Raw genomic sequence first — 15085 nt, forward strand, 5'->3', positions numbered from 1 at the left:
ATAAAATAATAATTACGGAATAATGAAATTGTCACAGAAAATACGAGGGCCTTTACTCCAAGTCAAAAGTGTTGAGAGAGGATAAATACAGAAGAGAAAAATAGAAAAAGAAAAAAAGAACGGAAAATGGAAAGAAAAACGACCATAATGACTATGCAAGAGAGGAAGAAAGGCAAGAGGAGGACCGATAGGGACCACAGTCTGTGCCTGAGAGAGAGACAAGGCGGCCAAGTGTTTCTGGGTAAACACAAACAGCCGAGGAGGAGAGAGCTTCCTCTGCTGGCAAGAGACTACACGGGAAATTCCCTCTCTGGAGGCCCACAACACTTTTTCTGTTTTGTCTATGAAAGCCCACCTACATTTAAATGTCCTACAGTAGCAACTGCATATAACTACAAGGTGTGTGACTTGATTTAAAAAGTACAGTATGGGGGGGGGGGGGACACTAGCCTTGGCCTGTTGCAAAGAACATCTGAATAAGTCTCTCCATTTTCTTCCTTTTCAGTCATATAATCTCATCCCACGGTACTCACCACCCATTGCGAAAGAATAGGGCACAAGGGATGTAATCAGCAGCCACAACAGGAAACAGACCATCAAACAAATCGGGTGTTTCATCAAAGTCCTTCCCCGCGGGGGACATGGATCACTTGTAACACAGGAGGTGCCTCAGGCCACCACAGCCAGCTCACTCTCAGCTCACTCTCTCATGTGTGTAAAGCCCAGCTGACCTACCCCAAGGGCCCATCCATTTACATAATCAATGAGCAGAGCTTGCTAATCAGAATACGTTCAATCAACCAATAATTGGCTCCGATCCCACCATGTGACTCTGCGGTGCTCAGGGACTGGTCAATAGGAAACTCTGGTGTCCGTGGAAACACGGCCTCAGGGCCAGGCATCATCAATAACATTATTAACTCTGGAAGCAAAGTTGGTGAGAATTTTTTTGGGATTAAGTCTACCACAGGGGTTCAAACATAACTCTGGTGGTTTATTATTGTATATACTCTCACTGTTTCCATCTCTCTCTCACCCTCCCTATATTTCTCTCTCTTGCTCTCACCCTCCCTCTCTCTTGCTCTCTCTGAATGCCTGATCATTCGTGAAGATAAGAAGATAAGATATGTATCCTTTTTTTGCTACAAAACAAGGGATAAGGAGACAGGAAGCATCTGTTAAGACCTACATCCCTGTCAAACTGGAACACATCCACACATTCCGGAACAGTCTGGAATATTCCAGTTTCACCTGTCAAACACAGACCAACTTCCTCAACATTGTCTGACCTTCCCTGGAAGTCAAGTGACATGTTGTTCAGACGGCCTGTTCTGTCCTGACCGTTAGCCACCCTGTCATGTTCTTCATCACACATCGAGTGTGTTATCACAGTAACCTTTACCAAAATGGCCACCGGCTCAGGAGCATGTCAACAGCACTGATAACTGACTAAAGCATCATCTACTCCAGTGTTTATAGTTGGCTTAATTATATGCCAGATGCTGGGCAGCGTACAGGGCACATTCAGTAAATACATGAAATACAGAGAGGAGGGAGATGACTGTACATCTGTGTGTGTGTGTGTGTGTGTGTGTGTGGGTGTTGGGGTGCAGCGTCTACCAAATTAACACCAGTGTTGTGTCGAGGTCTCAAGTTTGCTCTGCAAGGTACATGAGAGGAAGACAGGTTGAGAGGCAGACAGGTTGAGAGGCAGACAGGTTGAGAGGCAGACAGGTTGAGAGGCAGACAGGTTGGGGAGAGAGACACTGGAACACACACGCAGTCCCTGAGTTTAACACAATTAACATAGCCCCAGGCGACCATCAGCACTAGGACACACTATAATAGTCCAATAATATGACCATAACAATGTGCTGTCAAGCTAATTACTTTTTGCCTCTAATGTAAATAAGCTTGCTTGACAATATGTAAACAATCAATGGACCCTTTTCCCTCTAGAGCTAACAGCTCCAGCTGTCTAAATACCAGCAGGATAAAGAGAAGAGACAGCTCGATTCAACCAATAAGCAAACCAAACACAATCACTCTGACCTTTGACCTTAAGGTCTCACAGCTTGGAGAAGCATAAACGGATGCAACACCTCTACATTTTAAGAGTCTAAGCTTAGGGATACTAAGCTAACAGCAAAAGACATGTCAGCCATGCCAATTTCCACCTCACCTGTCAAGTTAGGAAAGGAAGAAGGGAGTGAGGAGAGAGATGAAGAAGGGAGTGAGGAGAGAGGTGAAGAAGGGAGTGAGGAGAGAGGTGAAGAAGGGAGTGAGGAGAGAGGTGAAGAAGGGAGTGAGGAGAAAGGTGAAGAAGGAAGGAGATGAAGCTCACATAGTGTGGATATCATCTGTTTCTTTTTAATACCTCGCTGTCACTCTGTCTTTCCTGGCCCTGTATTTTTATTGCTGTCACGGGGGAAGCTGAAGAGTGTGTGTTTGTGTGAGTGTGTGTGTGAGAGAGAAAGAGATAGGGTGTCAGAGTGTGTATGTATTAGTGTTTATATTTGTATATGTGATTGGATGTAATTGTCTGTTTCTGTCTGTTTTCCTGTCTTCTTATGAGAGCACCAACAGATAAATAAGGAACTAGCTTCCATTTATAGGGTTGTCTTTGAATTTTACAGTTTTGTTTTCAAGGACTCTGAGTTCCTGTTCACAGTTTTTCACCATGACCTCATTGGGGCACACACTCACACACACACACACACACACACACACACACACACACACACACACACACGTACACACACACATACGTACACACATCCCACCCATTTGCCTTTTTAATTTACACTTCCAGCTTAACAAAATAACAACACGATAGTGAATTCACTCTGCTTCGCCACAGCTGAGAACTCTATAAACCTCAGTACTGTCTATTCAATTCCAGATTCAAACCGCTTCAAGTCAAGGAGGGTGCAGAGTACATTCCCTTCTACAGCTCTATAATTAGAGCATTATCTGAAAGTGTGGCATGGACACAAGAGTCCGGTTACTGTGTTGGGCCTGAGTGTGTGTGTGTGTGTCTGGTGTGTGTGTATGTGGACTATAGGCATGTCGCTGATGGACTACTCAAACTGTTTAGTCAAATAACAGGTTAGCATCTAGAATTAAATGCTTTCTGCATCAACAAAATGGCCGTGCAAAGAATTCGAGACCGTAGTCAGATTGAATTCAAGCCAACATTCAGGTTTGAGGAAATAGATTGGTCTCCAAGGGCAGGTGAGTGACAGGCCAGGCGTGCATGCAAGCCTGTTGTATCTATTGGCTGCTGGTGTGCTCGAATGCATGCTGTTGTGTGTGTGTACACCATGTGTGTGTTCACCATGTGTGTGTGTACACCATGTGTGTGTGTTCACCATGTGTGTGTGTTCACCATGTGTGTGTGTGTGTGTGTACACCATGTGTGTGTTCGGTGAGGCAGGATTCCTTCTCTGTCTCTGTCTATCCTCTCTGTTAAGTCGTTCACAAGCGGTCAGCTTCTTCCTTCTTCTCCGGGCTAATGAGATTATCTCTGTGACCCCCTTGGCTGTGATAAATCCCTCAATGTTAGCATCTCAACACAGAAACAGCTAGCTGAGAATAACGCTATGGCTAATCCATAACCATTGTATTTACACTGCCATCAGCACTAATGCTACATTAGCTTTTGGTTGAACTTTTGCAGTGTAAGAATTCCCAAATGAATTTGGCTATAATGTCGACTAGAAATACTGTTCGACTCTATGTCAATATTCAGACCAACAATGATAAACTAAAATGTATATGATTGTTGCCAAGGCTAACAAGAATCCACGCCTGACTAAACCCCACAGGGGGGCAGCCAGTGACATACTGTTACAGTCAGGTCACTGAGAAGGGGAAAAGGGCATTTATGGGACCACCGAGTCAGGCCACAAAGATCAGACTACATACTAGTTTAGCTAGGGGGAAACATTTCAGTGTAACACGATAGGGAAGTTGAGAGGGAAGACATTTCCAGGGAAACTGATGACTAGGTCAAGCAGGGGGAATTATTTCAGAACAACACAACTGTCAGTGGGTCAGACAGAGGGGAACCATTTCAAAGAGACACAGCAGGGGGTCTAGCATTAATCCAAGTTATTAGAACTGCTGACTCGTGGTTCCGGAGGATTTTATACCACCCCTCAAAAAAGCCACTCTCTGGCTGGGGCCTATCATTCAGTTCCATTTCAACCACAGCCCCCACAGTGGGAACTAAAATAAGGGGGTGAGTGGTCAGACCAGTCAGAGAGCTGGTGTTCTAATCCTGGGGAGTTCTCCGGTCTGAGAACTGATAGCAGCCTAAATATAGAGGGGGGGGGGGGGGGGGGGGTATCACATATACAGTAAGCCCAACCGGTGTTGGGTTAACGCCCAGCACAGTTCATGCGGTGCACTGTGTGTGTTACTGTAAATGTGGGTGTATGTGGGTTTTCATGCATGTGCATGCTTATGGTGGGTGAGGAAAGACAGACAGAGGGATAGCTAGAGAGCAGGAAGTGTGAAAGGATAAATGACATGTTAGGCTACTATGGATCAATTCATTTGTAGATCACATTTCAAACACATTTTATATATTTAGATTATCATCCAACATTATCCCCACAGTAAGGAGGACATGCTTCAGGCCTGGATAATGTTGACCTCTTATGACAGCAACACTGCTATTTTTTGACTGTCTATTTTTTGTGTGTTGGTCTTGGCCCCAGCGTGAGACTAGGTGTGTATGTGAGTGTATGTGTGTGTGTGTTGCAGGATCTCCTAAACAGACACCCGAGGTTAGTCTTAACGCTCAGTGACTCCAGAGATTTACTGAACAGCGATTCAGGCTCAGACAGAGATTACATTTGTCTCAGCATGGACACACATGGAGTAACATTTTCACTAGGTAGATTTTTTCTTTGTTTACTTCTTGTATGATTCCAAACACGCACGCACACACACACACACACACACACACACACACACACACACACACACACACACACACACACACACACACACACACACACACACACACACACACACACACACACACTAATGACTATGACATTTTGTGTTATCCTCTATTCAGTTGTGAAATGGGGTTCGTAAATGCCACGTCTCCAGGCTCCTCTCCTGTCTACCCAGTCACTCAACCCCCTCCTCACCTCCCATGGCCCAGATGCCCTTCACTTGCCCCTGGCATAGCAAGACTAAAATACCCTCAGGAACTCCTGGTGCACGCAAACACACGCACAAACAGTCACACACATGCATAAACACTCTCTCTCTGTTTCGATTTTTCTCTGTCTCTCAATATACACACTGACATAAGCAAATAAATAAACATGCAAATAAACAAACGAGCAAATACTCCAACAAACAAACAAATGCAAACAAAAAAACATGCTTTTCTTAGGTCTGACGCACAGAGCAGGAACTTCAAACGACATGTTGCCGGGCCTTTTCCCACTGTATGTTACCACGGCGATGACAGGTTAGAAGCCAGGGCTAGAAACAGTCCTACCCTGTATTGACACTGCCTCTTGTTGTTTTGATACTGGCACCATAGAGGAAAACACATCACCACATGCTGAAACGCAGCTAAATCTATTCTCACATTCACATTCAAATAAAAAAACGTCAAGGTTCAATTAGTAAAAACTGTTTAGTGTTTACCTTTTATAAAAACTGGCCAAAGATGCCCCAGAATAATGTACAATTTTTACTAAAACACTAACTGTGCTAGTAAGTGGTTGACATAGTATAGTTGCCATTGCCGCGACTATACAGTATACAGGGCAATGTAAGAGTTGGAGCGCATGTTTGAAAAGTGTGACCTAATTCTCTGCTGCAGACAGATACAATGGTGTTTGTGAGTATTGTCATGGCTCACCCCACCATTTCAACGTGCATGCATGGAGCCATGAGCGTCTATTCAAAAACATGTTGAGTTTCAATACAATGACAAACTGTGTACTGTTGTCCCCAGCCATCCATCTACTGTACCTCTACTCTCAAGCACCGACTCAATGGTTATGATGTAATTACTGGGAGAATGCTGGATCAGAGAGAGAGAGAGAGAGAGAGAGAGAGAGAGAGAGAGAGAGAGAGAGAGAGAGAGAGAGAGAGAGAGAGAGAGAGAGAGAGAGAGACTGGGAGAGAGAGAGACTGGGAGAGAGAGACTGGGAGAGAGAGACTGGGAGAGAGAGACTGGGAGAGAGAGACTGGGAGAGAGAGAGAGACTGGGAGAGAGAGAGAGACTGGGAGAGAGAGAGATATAGAGAGAAAGAGGGAGAGACTGGGAGAGAGGGACAAATACAGTACTTTGCCGTTGCTTGGTGGGCTGTTAAGTGGGATGATTGTATACTTCACTTTTGCAACGCTTCCCTTCGTCTCCTATACACGTGTCTGTGCGCGTGTTTGCGTGTGAGGGTGCAAGTGATTGTGTGTAGACACATGTGCTTCTGAACGGGACAGTGACCCCAAACCCAGGGGACATGGGGTCCAGGGGGCTCGATGAGAGCGCCTGGGGAAGGTGCGTCGTGTTGGTGTGTCAGCCCCTCTGTTTGGCTTCCACCTGTTGCTGGAGGGTTAGGGTTAGAGATGTGTGTGTGTGTGTTTGGTGTGTCTGTGTGTGAGAGTGAGTGAATGCAAAGTATATAGTCGTGGAATGCTAGCTGCATGAGAGTGGGGTGCTAACAGTTTTAGGACGACCTCAGGGTCAAGTAGGATAACGCCTTGTTAGATCATGGGGGGCGACAAGGCATGAATATACTGTACAGAATGTATACTGAACATGAGCTGTACGATGTACAGTAAATCTACAGTAAAAAGAGCCTCTACACTCACAGTAGCGGAAAACACAAGATTATTATTTGATCCCTTTCGCTTATATCAAGGATTTCTCCTCTTTTTTTGTGCTGTCTTTTCTCTTATCATTCATTCTTCCACTCTCATTACTTCTATTACTTCTATTCCTGTCTGTCTATTTCCCCCCCTGCACTCATCCCTCTCTCTCTGTCTCTCTCTCTCTCTTCCTCCTTTTCACTACTTCTAAATTTAACCGATCTGTTTTTGTTCCTGTGTCAACATGTTGATGGTTCTGAGGTTCAGACAGACTGGTGGTAACACAGTGATTCAGAGAGCCTCCTCTCACATGACGCTCAAACCCACGATTTGCTGCACAGCAGGCCTACATCAGTCTTTCTTCTTCCTCTATACCTTCCTCTACCTGTCCCTCTGGCCCTTCCTGTCTCTACGTGTCTCTGTCACTGTCTCTATCTCCAGTATGTGCCTGTCTCTGTGTCTTTCTCTATCTCTCACTTTTTCTCTCTCTCCAGTACCTGACCTGTTAGTAGGGGGATTATTACATAACTGGTAGAGCTCAGGGCCAAGTGTTCTGTCTCTGTGGCAGGTGTGTTTCCTCTTGCTACGTTTTCCCTTCTGTTTCCTCTGCAAATGGATTTTCCAGTCAGCCCTTTGGAACGCGTACCTGCCACCCCTCTCCCTCTCTCTCCCTCTCCCTCTCTCTCTTTCTCTCTCTCTCAGTCTCTCTATATACATCCCCTAAATCCATTATACCCCGTGCCATCCCTCACTCCCATCTTCCTCCCTCCTGCTGAACACGTGGACATGTATTGCTCCAGTGAGACTCTTGTCCAAGATGTTTCAATTGTGTAACATTTGTGCATTGCAACATTTAAGACAGGTGCGACGTAAAAAAACATTTCTGTTTACGACATCTCAGTTACATCGTCCAAAGGTTGCCCAACACAGTAATGACGTGAATAGCTAACTCTACTTTCCATCTAACCATACGCCACTTAATTCTCTCGTCCTTCCTGACCCCTCCATCCTACACTTCTACCCCTCCACACCTTCATCCCTCCTGCCTCATCAATCCATCCACTCCTCTCGCCCTCCATCTTTCCATCTAGGTGTCGGTAGAGCATGACTCATGAGGGCGAAATACCACCAGTCTCTCCTGAGGGCCTTTGCTGTGAGAGATTCCCTCGCTCCATCTCTCCCTGTGAACGAGGGATGAAAGAGGAGGGTGTGTGTTGTGTGCTAAAATGCATGATGGGTGATTATTTGTAATGAGTCAGCAGAACAAAAATACTAACACTGGGGTGTTATCCGAATGCCTGATCTCTCTCACATTCAAACACACACACACATGCACACACACATTGCAGGGTATCACAGCATCAGCAGAACAAAGAGTGGGTGACTGGTCCTGACTGGTTGTGAAACAGACATGAGCATACATGCTGCATGCGGACCACAGTAATGATTTGGGCTCGATCTAAAACCAGGAGGAGACCAGAAAAGAAACAAGTGAAAAGAGGGCAAAATGTGAGGGATGAAAAACACAAGACACTTAGTCAGTGTTCCAGCGGTGGAACCGGAGTGTCAGCAGAACAGAGTAGCTGGATGGAGCCGTACTAATTCGCAAGGTTTACAGTGCGACCTCAGTCTCTGCGGGTCATTAAGGTTGTCCACCACATTTACAACAATGATCTTTGTCTGTCACCCTCTTCTATTATGTACCATGACCTAGCTCTCTTGTGCCCAGCCATGCACATCAAATCTCTCTCTTTCCTTTTTTTCATTCAATCATTCATTTAGTTCCCTTCTACTTCTACGTAGGCTCCTGTATTACTGAAAGTGAAGGACGTTCAGAGAGACTTCGCAGAGACTGCCGTGCAATCACATGATCGTGTTGTGTGTCTTTGCGTGTTTCTGGTATCACTGTCCAGGTCGATTGGCTGGTTTCAACATCGCTGTGCAAGATTCTGCACGGATGGGCAGGAAGGAGGTAAAGGGTGGGAGGAAAGGAAGGAGAGAGAGAGGAAGAGGGTAGGATGATATGGGAAACTGTTACTCCTCCTGAAAGAGAGGTAGATATAAAGAGCGAGAGGGAGAATGACATGCAGTTCTCGTTCCATGCTCTTGGCAACTTGCTAATTTGTAATGCAACAACATGGCCGAGCGGTGAGGGAATCGGGCTAGTAATCCGAAGGTTGCCAGTTCGATTCCCGGTCATACCAACTGATGTTGTGTCCTTGGGCAAGGCACTTCACCCCACTTGCCTCGGGGGAATGTCCCTGTACTTACTGTAAGTCGCTCTGGATAAGAGCGTCTGCTAAATGACTAAATGTAAATGTAAACATGACTGGCGAAAATCAAAGGGATGTGAACAGACCTCCCCCCCTCCCCTACACACACACCACATGCACACACCCTCGTCTCTCCTTCCCCACGTTCCGCCCATACCGCAGGGGGTCGTTAAAGTGGGATAATTGGGGTGAAGAAACTCAGCAGAATAAAAGCCAAATTTTAAAAAGACAGGAATTCCAAAAGCAGAACAGCTGGGGCTTGGGTTGGGTCCAAACAAACACAAAAGCAGTTCTTTTGTTGAGCGACACAACAGGGTATGCCTGTGGCCTATTACGACTGAATGTAGACTGGGATGAAATGTGTGTTTTGGTGTCAGTCTTTGTTTTCTATAAAGAAGGCATTCTAGTAAGGTCTCGATGGGGCAGAGATGAAGACAGTACATGCTTTGATATACTTTTACTATGCTCACCATCAACCGTTTTCTGAAACTGATAATCCATAATATATTCTCCCTCTTCTATATAACTCCTTCTTTGTTATACCTTTCCGTGTTAACTGCATGGTGTTCGATACTGCACTGCACATGTATCTAGGCTGTCAACGCTTTCCGAAGATAACGCACCCATCCGCATTCAGCCGACGCTCCACTCCCCTGCTCCAGTCCTGTCCTCCATCCCTCCGCCCCTCTCCAGCCTCAGACATGGTCAGGCCAGCTGTAGGCATGCCGTCCTGCAGCTAAAGCTGAGGGAGTGGGTGGGTGGGGGCTAACATTAACACAGAACCCTGGGATCTGGGGGGAACAGGAAGACAGAGGGGTGTGGGGGGAGGGGGTCAGGTAATAACTTTTCGTCTCGCCCCAGTGGTTGACCTGTGCCAAACTGCACTGTGCACTGATAGACACACACTCCTAGAACATCGACCCCAATCTCTGGGGGGTCAGGCTCTGCCTCCAGTGAGAGTCAGATTGTTACAGCGGCATGACGGCGTCCGCAGCTGTTCTAGAACCTCCGAGGTAACGCTTACACCAGCAGGGTGGACGACAGCATTGCTGACCGTGCTAACCTCATGCCATCTTCGACGGAAAACCCATTAAGAAAGTCGCAAGTTAGCAGACAAGCATGTTCTAGGACAACTGAAGCATTAATGCCCCTCCTTATAATACTGGGCCCCTCGATGCAAGAAAGCCCCTGCCCTACTGAACAACACTTTTGAATATAAAGTGGTCAAGACAAATATGAAATGAGCATTTATTAAAATTCCACCACGTGCTTCTGTGAGATATTGTGTAAGCATGGGTTTCGTTTGTCACCAAAGACTCTATGAAACCCAGATCTCTACCTGATCTTACTTCCCTAATCCTGGAAAATCACAATACATTTCTCGGTTGACCCTAAACAATGTATGCAAGGATTAAGGAAGTCCACGCACTTCAGGAAGTGATCCTTCCTCACATGTAATCCCACCACCGCCTATACACGGCAGGGTCAGCCAGTTGTACACCATAGTAATGTTATCAATCCTCAGATAACCAAGACACTCCATTCAGTGAGACCAGTTGCGTGATCCGTAGAGCCTAAAACAGTAAGCAATCAGGACCTGCAAATCCTCAATTGTAGAGCCAAGCTTTTCCGCCTTGGGGTCAATCAGATGACAATCAAGGTCACGATACAGATTAGAGAACCAAACTAAGAACTGAAGGGAAGGATGCGTTAATGGTCCGCATGCAGTGAGTCATAATGAAACAACACAGTGAGAGGATAGAAATGGTTGGGGATCTATGGCCTGAATGAGCCAGACTGACTGACACTTGGATTATGGGACAGTAGGATACCCTCAATGTCTGTTAATGCCATGGTATTAAGACCATCAGTCTAGAGCCTTCTCTCCCATGGGTGAGGGTGTGTATGTCTGTGTGTCTATCTGTGTGTCTGTGTGTGTATGACAGACTGTCCAGCATCTGTGCCAATGCTGAGTATTAACACAAAGCATTTTTACGAGTAAATGAACCTGTTTGACCCCAGAGCTGGACAAATTAGAAGGGACGAGAAGACCACTACATCAGTATGTGTGCCAACACACAGCCTGGTGTTCGTTTTCATCATGGCAGGACAGCCAGGACATAAGAGACCCAAGCCTCTCCGTGTGTGCCTGCGTGTGCACATGAGAGAGGGGATTTAGATTACGCCCCTGCCCCACTTCAATCACTCATGCACACTGGGGAGATAGGGTTGGGGATGGGGCTTAAATGGCCGAGATGCAAGCATGTGTGTGTGTGCATGGTTCTGTGTGTGTTGTGCTGCTTAGCATGCATGCATTAGTATGTTGGAATGTTTTCATGGGTACAAATGCATGCATGTATGTGTGCGTGTGTGTGTGTGTGTGTGTAGGCATGCAGCAGGTGGCTGAGGTCTCAAGCTGGGTCCTCTCATCCACTTAAGAGCAGGTCTCATCTGTCTCTGACTCCCCTCTGACTCCGCTAAACCTCCTCCCTGAATGCAGCAGGGCTGTGTCCCAATCCTACTCTTCATTCCCTTCACACTAGAGATCCTTCCCTTCCTTACCTCCTTACATGTGGTAAATAAGCAATATGTTTGCAACTTCTAGTAGTCGGGAGCCTCGGTCGTCTCCTCTAGGATTAAAAGAACATGCATGACTCACACGAGGGCTGTTTGTGTGTGTTTGTGCACATGCTTGTGTTTGTGTGTGTGTGTGTGTGTGGTATGCACACATTAGGACAGCATACCCGCCCTCCCTAACCTTTGAACCATCTCGGAAGGCTTTTAGCCAATGAGATCCAGCAATTCTTGAGTCCAGAATTAGACCTACTATCACTGGCACAGAGAATGTTCACCATGCAGTAGAGGCATAGAGACTGAGAGAAGGAGAAAAAGAGACAGGGAATGAAAGAGAGAAAGGCAGGCAGGAGTGAGAACAGAGAGAAACTAAAACTTAGAGACAACTCGATGGAGAGAAACCTAAAGGCCAAAGTCTCTCTTTTAGAGGGAGGCAGGGAGAGGAGTGAGAAGCAGTGAGAGAAACAGACCGATGAGACAGACCAAGAGAGATATGTAAAGCAGACAGAGACAGGCAAATCATAGGGATTTGCACACTTCATTGTTGCTCTGTGTCATAGCACTATATCAGGCTCTCTCTCTCTCTCTCTCCCTCTCTCTCTCTCTCTCTCTCTCTCTCTCTCTCTCTCTCTCTCTCTCTCTCTCTCTCTCTCTGTCTCTCTCTCTCACACGCTCTCTTCTTTCCCTTTTTCTGTCTCTTTCTCTCTATTTCTCTGTTTCTCCCTCCCTCTCAAGCTCCTTTCTTCTTTTGCTTACATTTCCTACACGTCCTTTTCATTTCTTTCCTCCGTCTCTCTCCCCCTCTCTTTCTCAAAGCTACCCCCACCTCTCCCTCCTTCCACCCCTCGCTCTCTCTGTGTAAACTAAGGAGACTTGAGGACGTCACACTCAGTAATGGCTTTACCAGCCCCAGTGGGACAAACCTCAGGAAGGTCTCTCACACACGCGCGCACACACACACACACACACACACACGCACACAAAAACACAGAAACACAGACAGGCAGACAGATGCTCTCATACTTTACCATTCTCCCTGCCGTCCACACCATACACATTGCACAATCAAACAAAAATGCAACCCCGAAGAACAGTGAAATTGACGCTGACTGACAAAATCACGGAAAGCCGTCAAACTAGTTCCTCTGTAGCTCTCCAAGGATGCTACAGAGTGGGAGGTCTTCGGTCTCGATCCAGGCCCAGGCCCAGGGACATGTTGGCAGCCATGTTTTCTCTCATGACATGGAACATGTATGTAGCTAACTCTTATGGAACCCTGTTTCCTGAACTGTGAGCCCAGGGTGTTGTTAAAGACAGATGTCAACATCTGTCCCCCACGGTACTCACCGATACAGGCATGCACACGGACGGTCAGCTGGGTGCGTAGAACAACACTGTGCTTCTTCCCTCTGGTCCTGAAGAGAGAGGGGGAGGGAGAACAAGACAGGTTTGAGGGATGACTGACACGTTATCAGTAACAGTATCCACTGGAGAGCGAGCGAGAGAGAGAACAAGAGAGAGAAAGAAAGAAAGACCGGTACGTATGTAGGAATGGAAGACCATGCATGTGTTACATCTTATGATAATAGGATGTGGCCCATATCGGCCTGTACCCTTGTACTGATAGCCATCTGAAAACAGGAATAGTGGAATAGACAGAAAAACAGCAGATAGACACAACAAACACACCCACATATACAACACATGTGCGCACGCACACACACACACACACACGCGCACACACACACACACACACGCACACACACACACACACACACACACAAGAAGCAGTTCCATCACCAACATACAGACAGCCTTCTGACATTGCATAGACAAACAGAGCCCAGATAAGACACACTATAGTTGGCATACATTCCTGACACCAAAACAAAGGCACAGTTGGAGGCTTATCCTGGTATTGGTCATGCAGGGAAACAGAGCACAATGTTAACTTGATTTGTTTATTTTGATTTGATTAAACAAACTGAAGCTCTGGAATTCTGCTCCCAAGTTCATTTCTCTAAATCTTCACCTGTTACCTTATAAACATCTGCTGAGGTCGAGCTTTCTATACAAAACAAGAATCAAAGAGCAAAACTATGTTTTTGACTTTCTCTCCTCAGTTGAGGGCTTGGCGGGAGACACGGTTTGATGTAGCTTCTGTGGAAGAAATTGTTTCTTCACTAGAACGGTGTGACTATCAGTTCAGGGTCTGGGTTTATAAGTATTCCTTGATTTCTCCCACACTTCTCAACTCATTAAAGTGGCGAGGTAAACATTTTCATTTTTCAACTGACCCTATCCTTAAACCATAGCTCTTTCCTAGACTTCAGAGTAAGAGGGTTATAAATGTGGTGCAGAGCTGAGGTATTTGGTGTGATTGGTTTATTCATCTTTGACACTATATAAACATCACTTGCCCCACAGCAAGAGAACAGTAGAGGTATATGAAGCACTAATACCTTATGAGTGCTTCTCAGTTTCCAGGAACCTACAGAGTCATACTATTAATCTCCAGCACCTCATCAAAAACACATTCACAACCTGGGATAGCGAAATGGCAGGGTTGTTAGAGACAACCAGTTTACACAGATCGCCCCTGCTTCAGGACACACACCTGTCTCTATTCACCTGTCTTTCACCTTGAAGCCAGTATTGTCTCACGGTGGGAAAGCATGCACACACACACACACACACACACATACAAACGTCACACAATGTGTGATTTGTTTGTGCCGTATATTGATCCAGTTGACAGTTGTAAGCTGTAGATTGAAAAAAAGGTAGAAAGAAGAGAACCAGCTTTCTTCTCCAAACTTCCCTGGAAAGGATGATAGTCCTTCCAAGCGGACGGTTCATACTTTCCATGAACTCGTCCTTCCAAGAACTCCACATCCAGCAGCCTGCAACTCCACCATTTTTTTCAGAACGTAGAGAATCAGAGAACGTGTGGGAGAAATGAAGTTGAGAGGACGAGAGACATTACGAAGAGAAAAAAGAGACAGAGAGAGAGAGATACAGACACAGAGAGTATGTATTAGCCTCACCCTGTGTCTTCCTGGAAGCCCTCCAGCTCATCCCTCTGTTCGGCCAGAGAAGACTCCAGGTCCAGGTAGGTCCCATTGTGAGACAGCTGCAGTGTACAGTCATCAAGCTGAAAGATGAACGACAGACTGAATGAAAGGCTGATTGAAGGATGGAACAAAGAGTTAAAGAAGGTAAGAGAAAGAATACATATTTGATCAAATTTAAATACAAGCTCATAAATCAATATCCCTGAACTTGTGTTTGTCATGTCACCGGCCTAGGCCAGACCGGGTTCTAGTCTGTTCAGTCTGCTTATTCCAGGTCCAGTCATCCATTCCGTTTCTTCACTCCCTCCCGGTAACTCA

General features: G+C 46.0%; 1 protein-coding gene across 7 annotated transcripts in view; it reads right to left on the reverse strand.

The window, feature by feature from the left end:
* fhod3a (formin homology 2 domain containing 3a) overlaps positions 1 to 15085 on the reverse strand; it is a 39576-nt gene that overhangs the window by 20344 nt on the left and 4147 nt on the right. For all 7 annotated transcript variants that reach the window (XM_062486572.1, XM_062486571.1, XM_062486570.1 and 4 more), the window contains exons 2-3: positions 14741 to 14847; positions 13041 to 13108 (exon numbers count right to left, since the gene is read on the reverse strand). In XM_062486572.1, the coding sequence (XP_062342556.1) occupies positions 13041 to 13108; positions 14741 to 14847 (175 nt within the window). The remainder of the gene's footprint in view (positions 1 to 13040; positions 13109 to 14740; positions 14848 to 15085) is intronic.

Source organism: Osmerus eperlanus, chromosome 20 (assembly GCF_963692335.1).
Source record: "Osmerus eperlanus chromosome 20, fOsmEpe2.1, whole genome shotgun sequence".
NCBI classification, from domain to species: Eukaryota; Metazoa; Chordata; class Actinopteri; order Osmeriformes; family Osmeridae; genus Osmerus; species Osmerus eperlanus.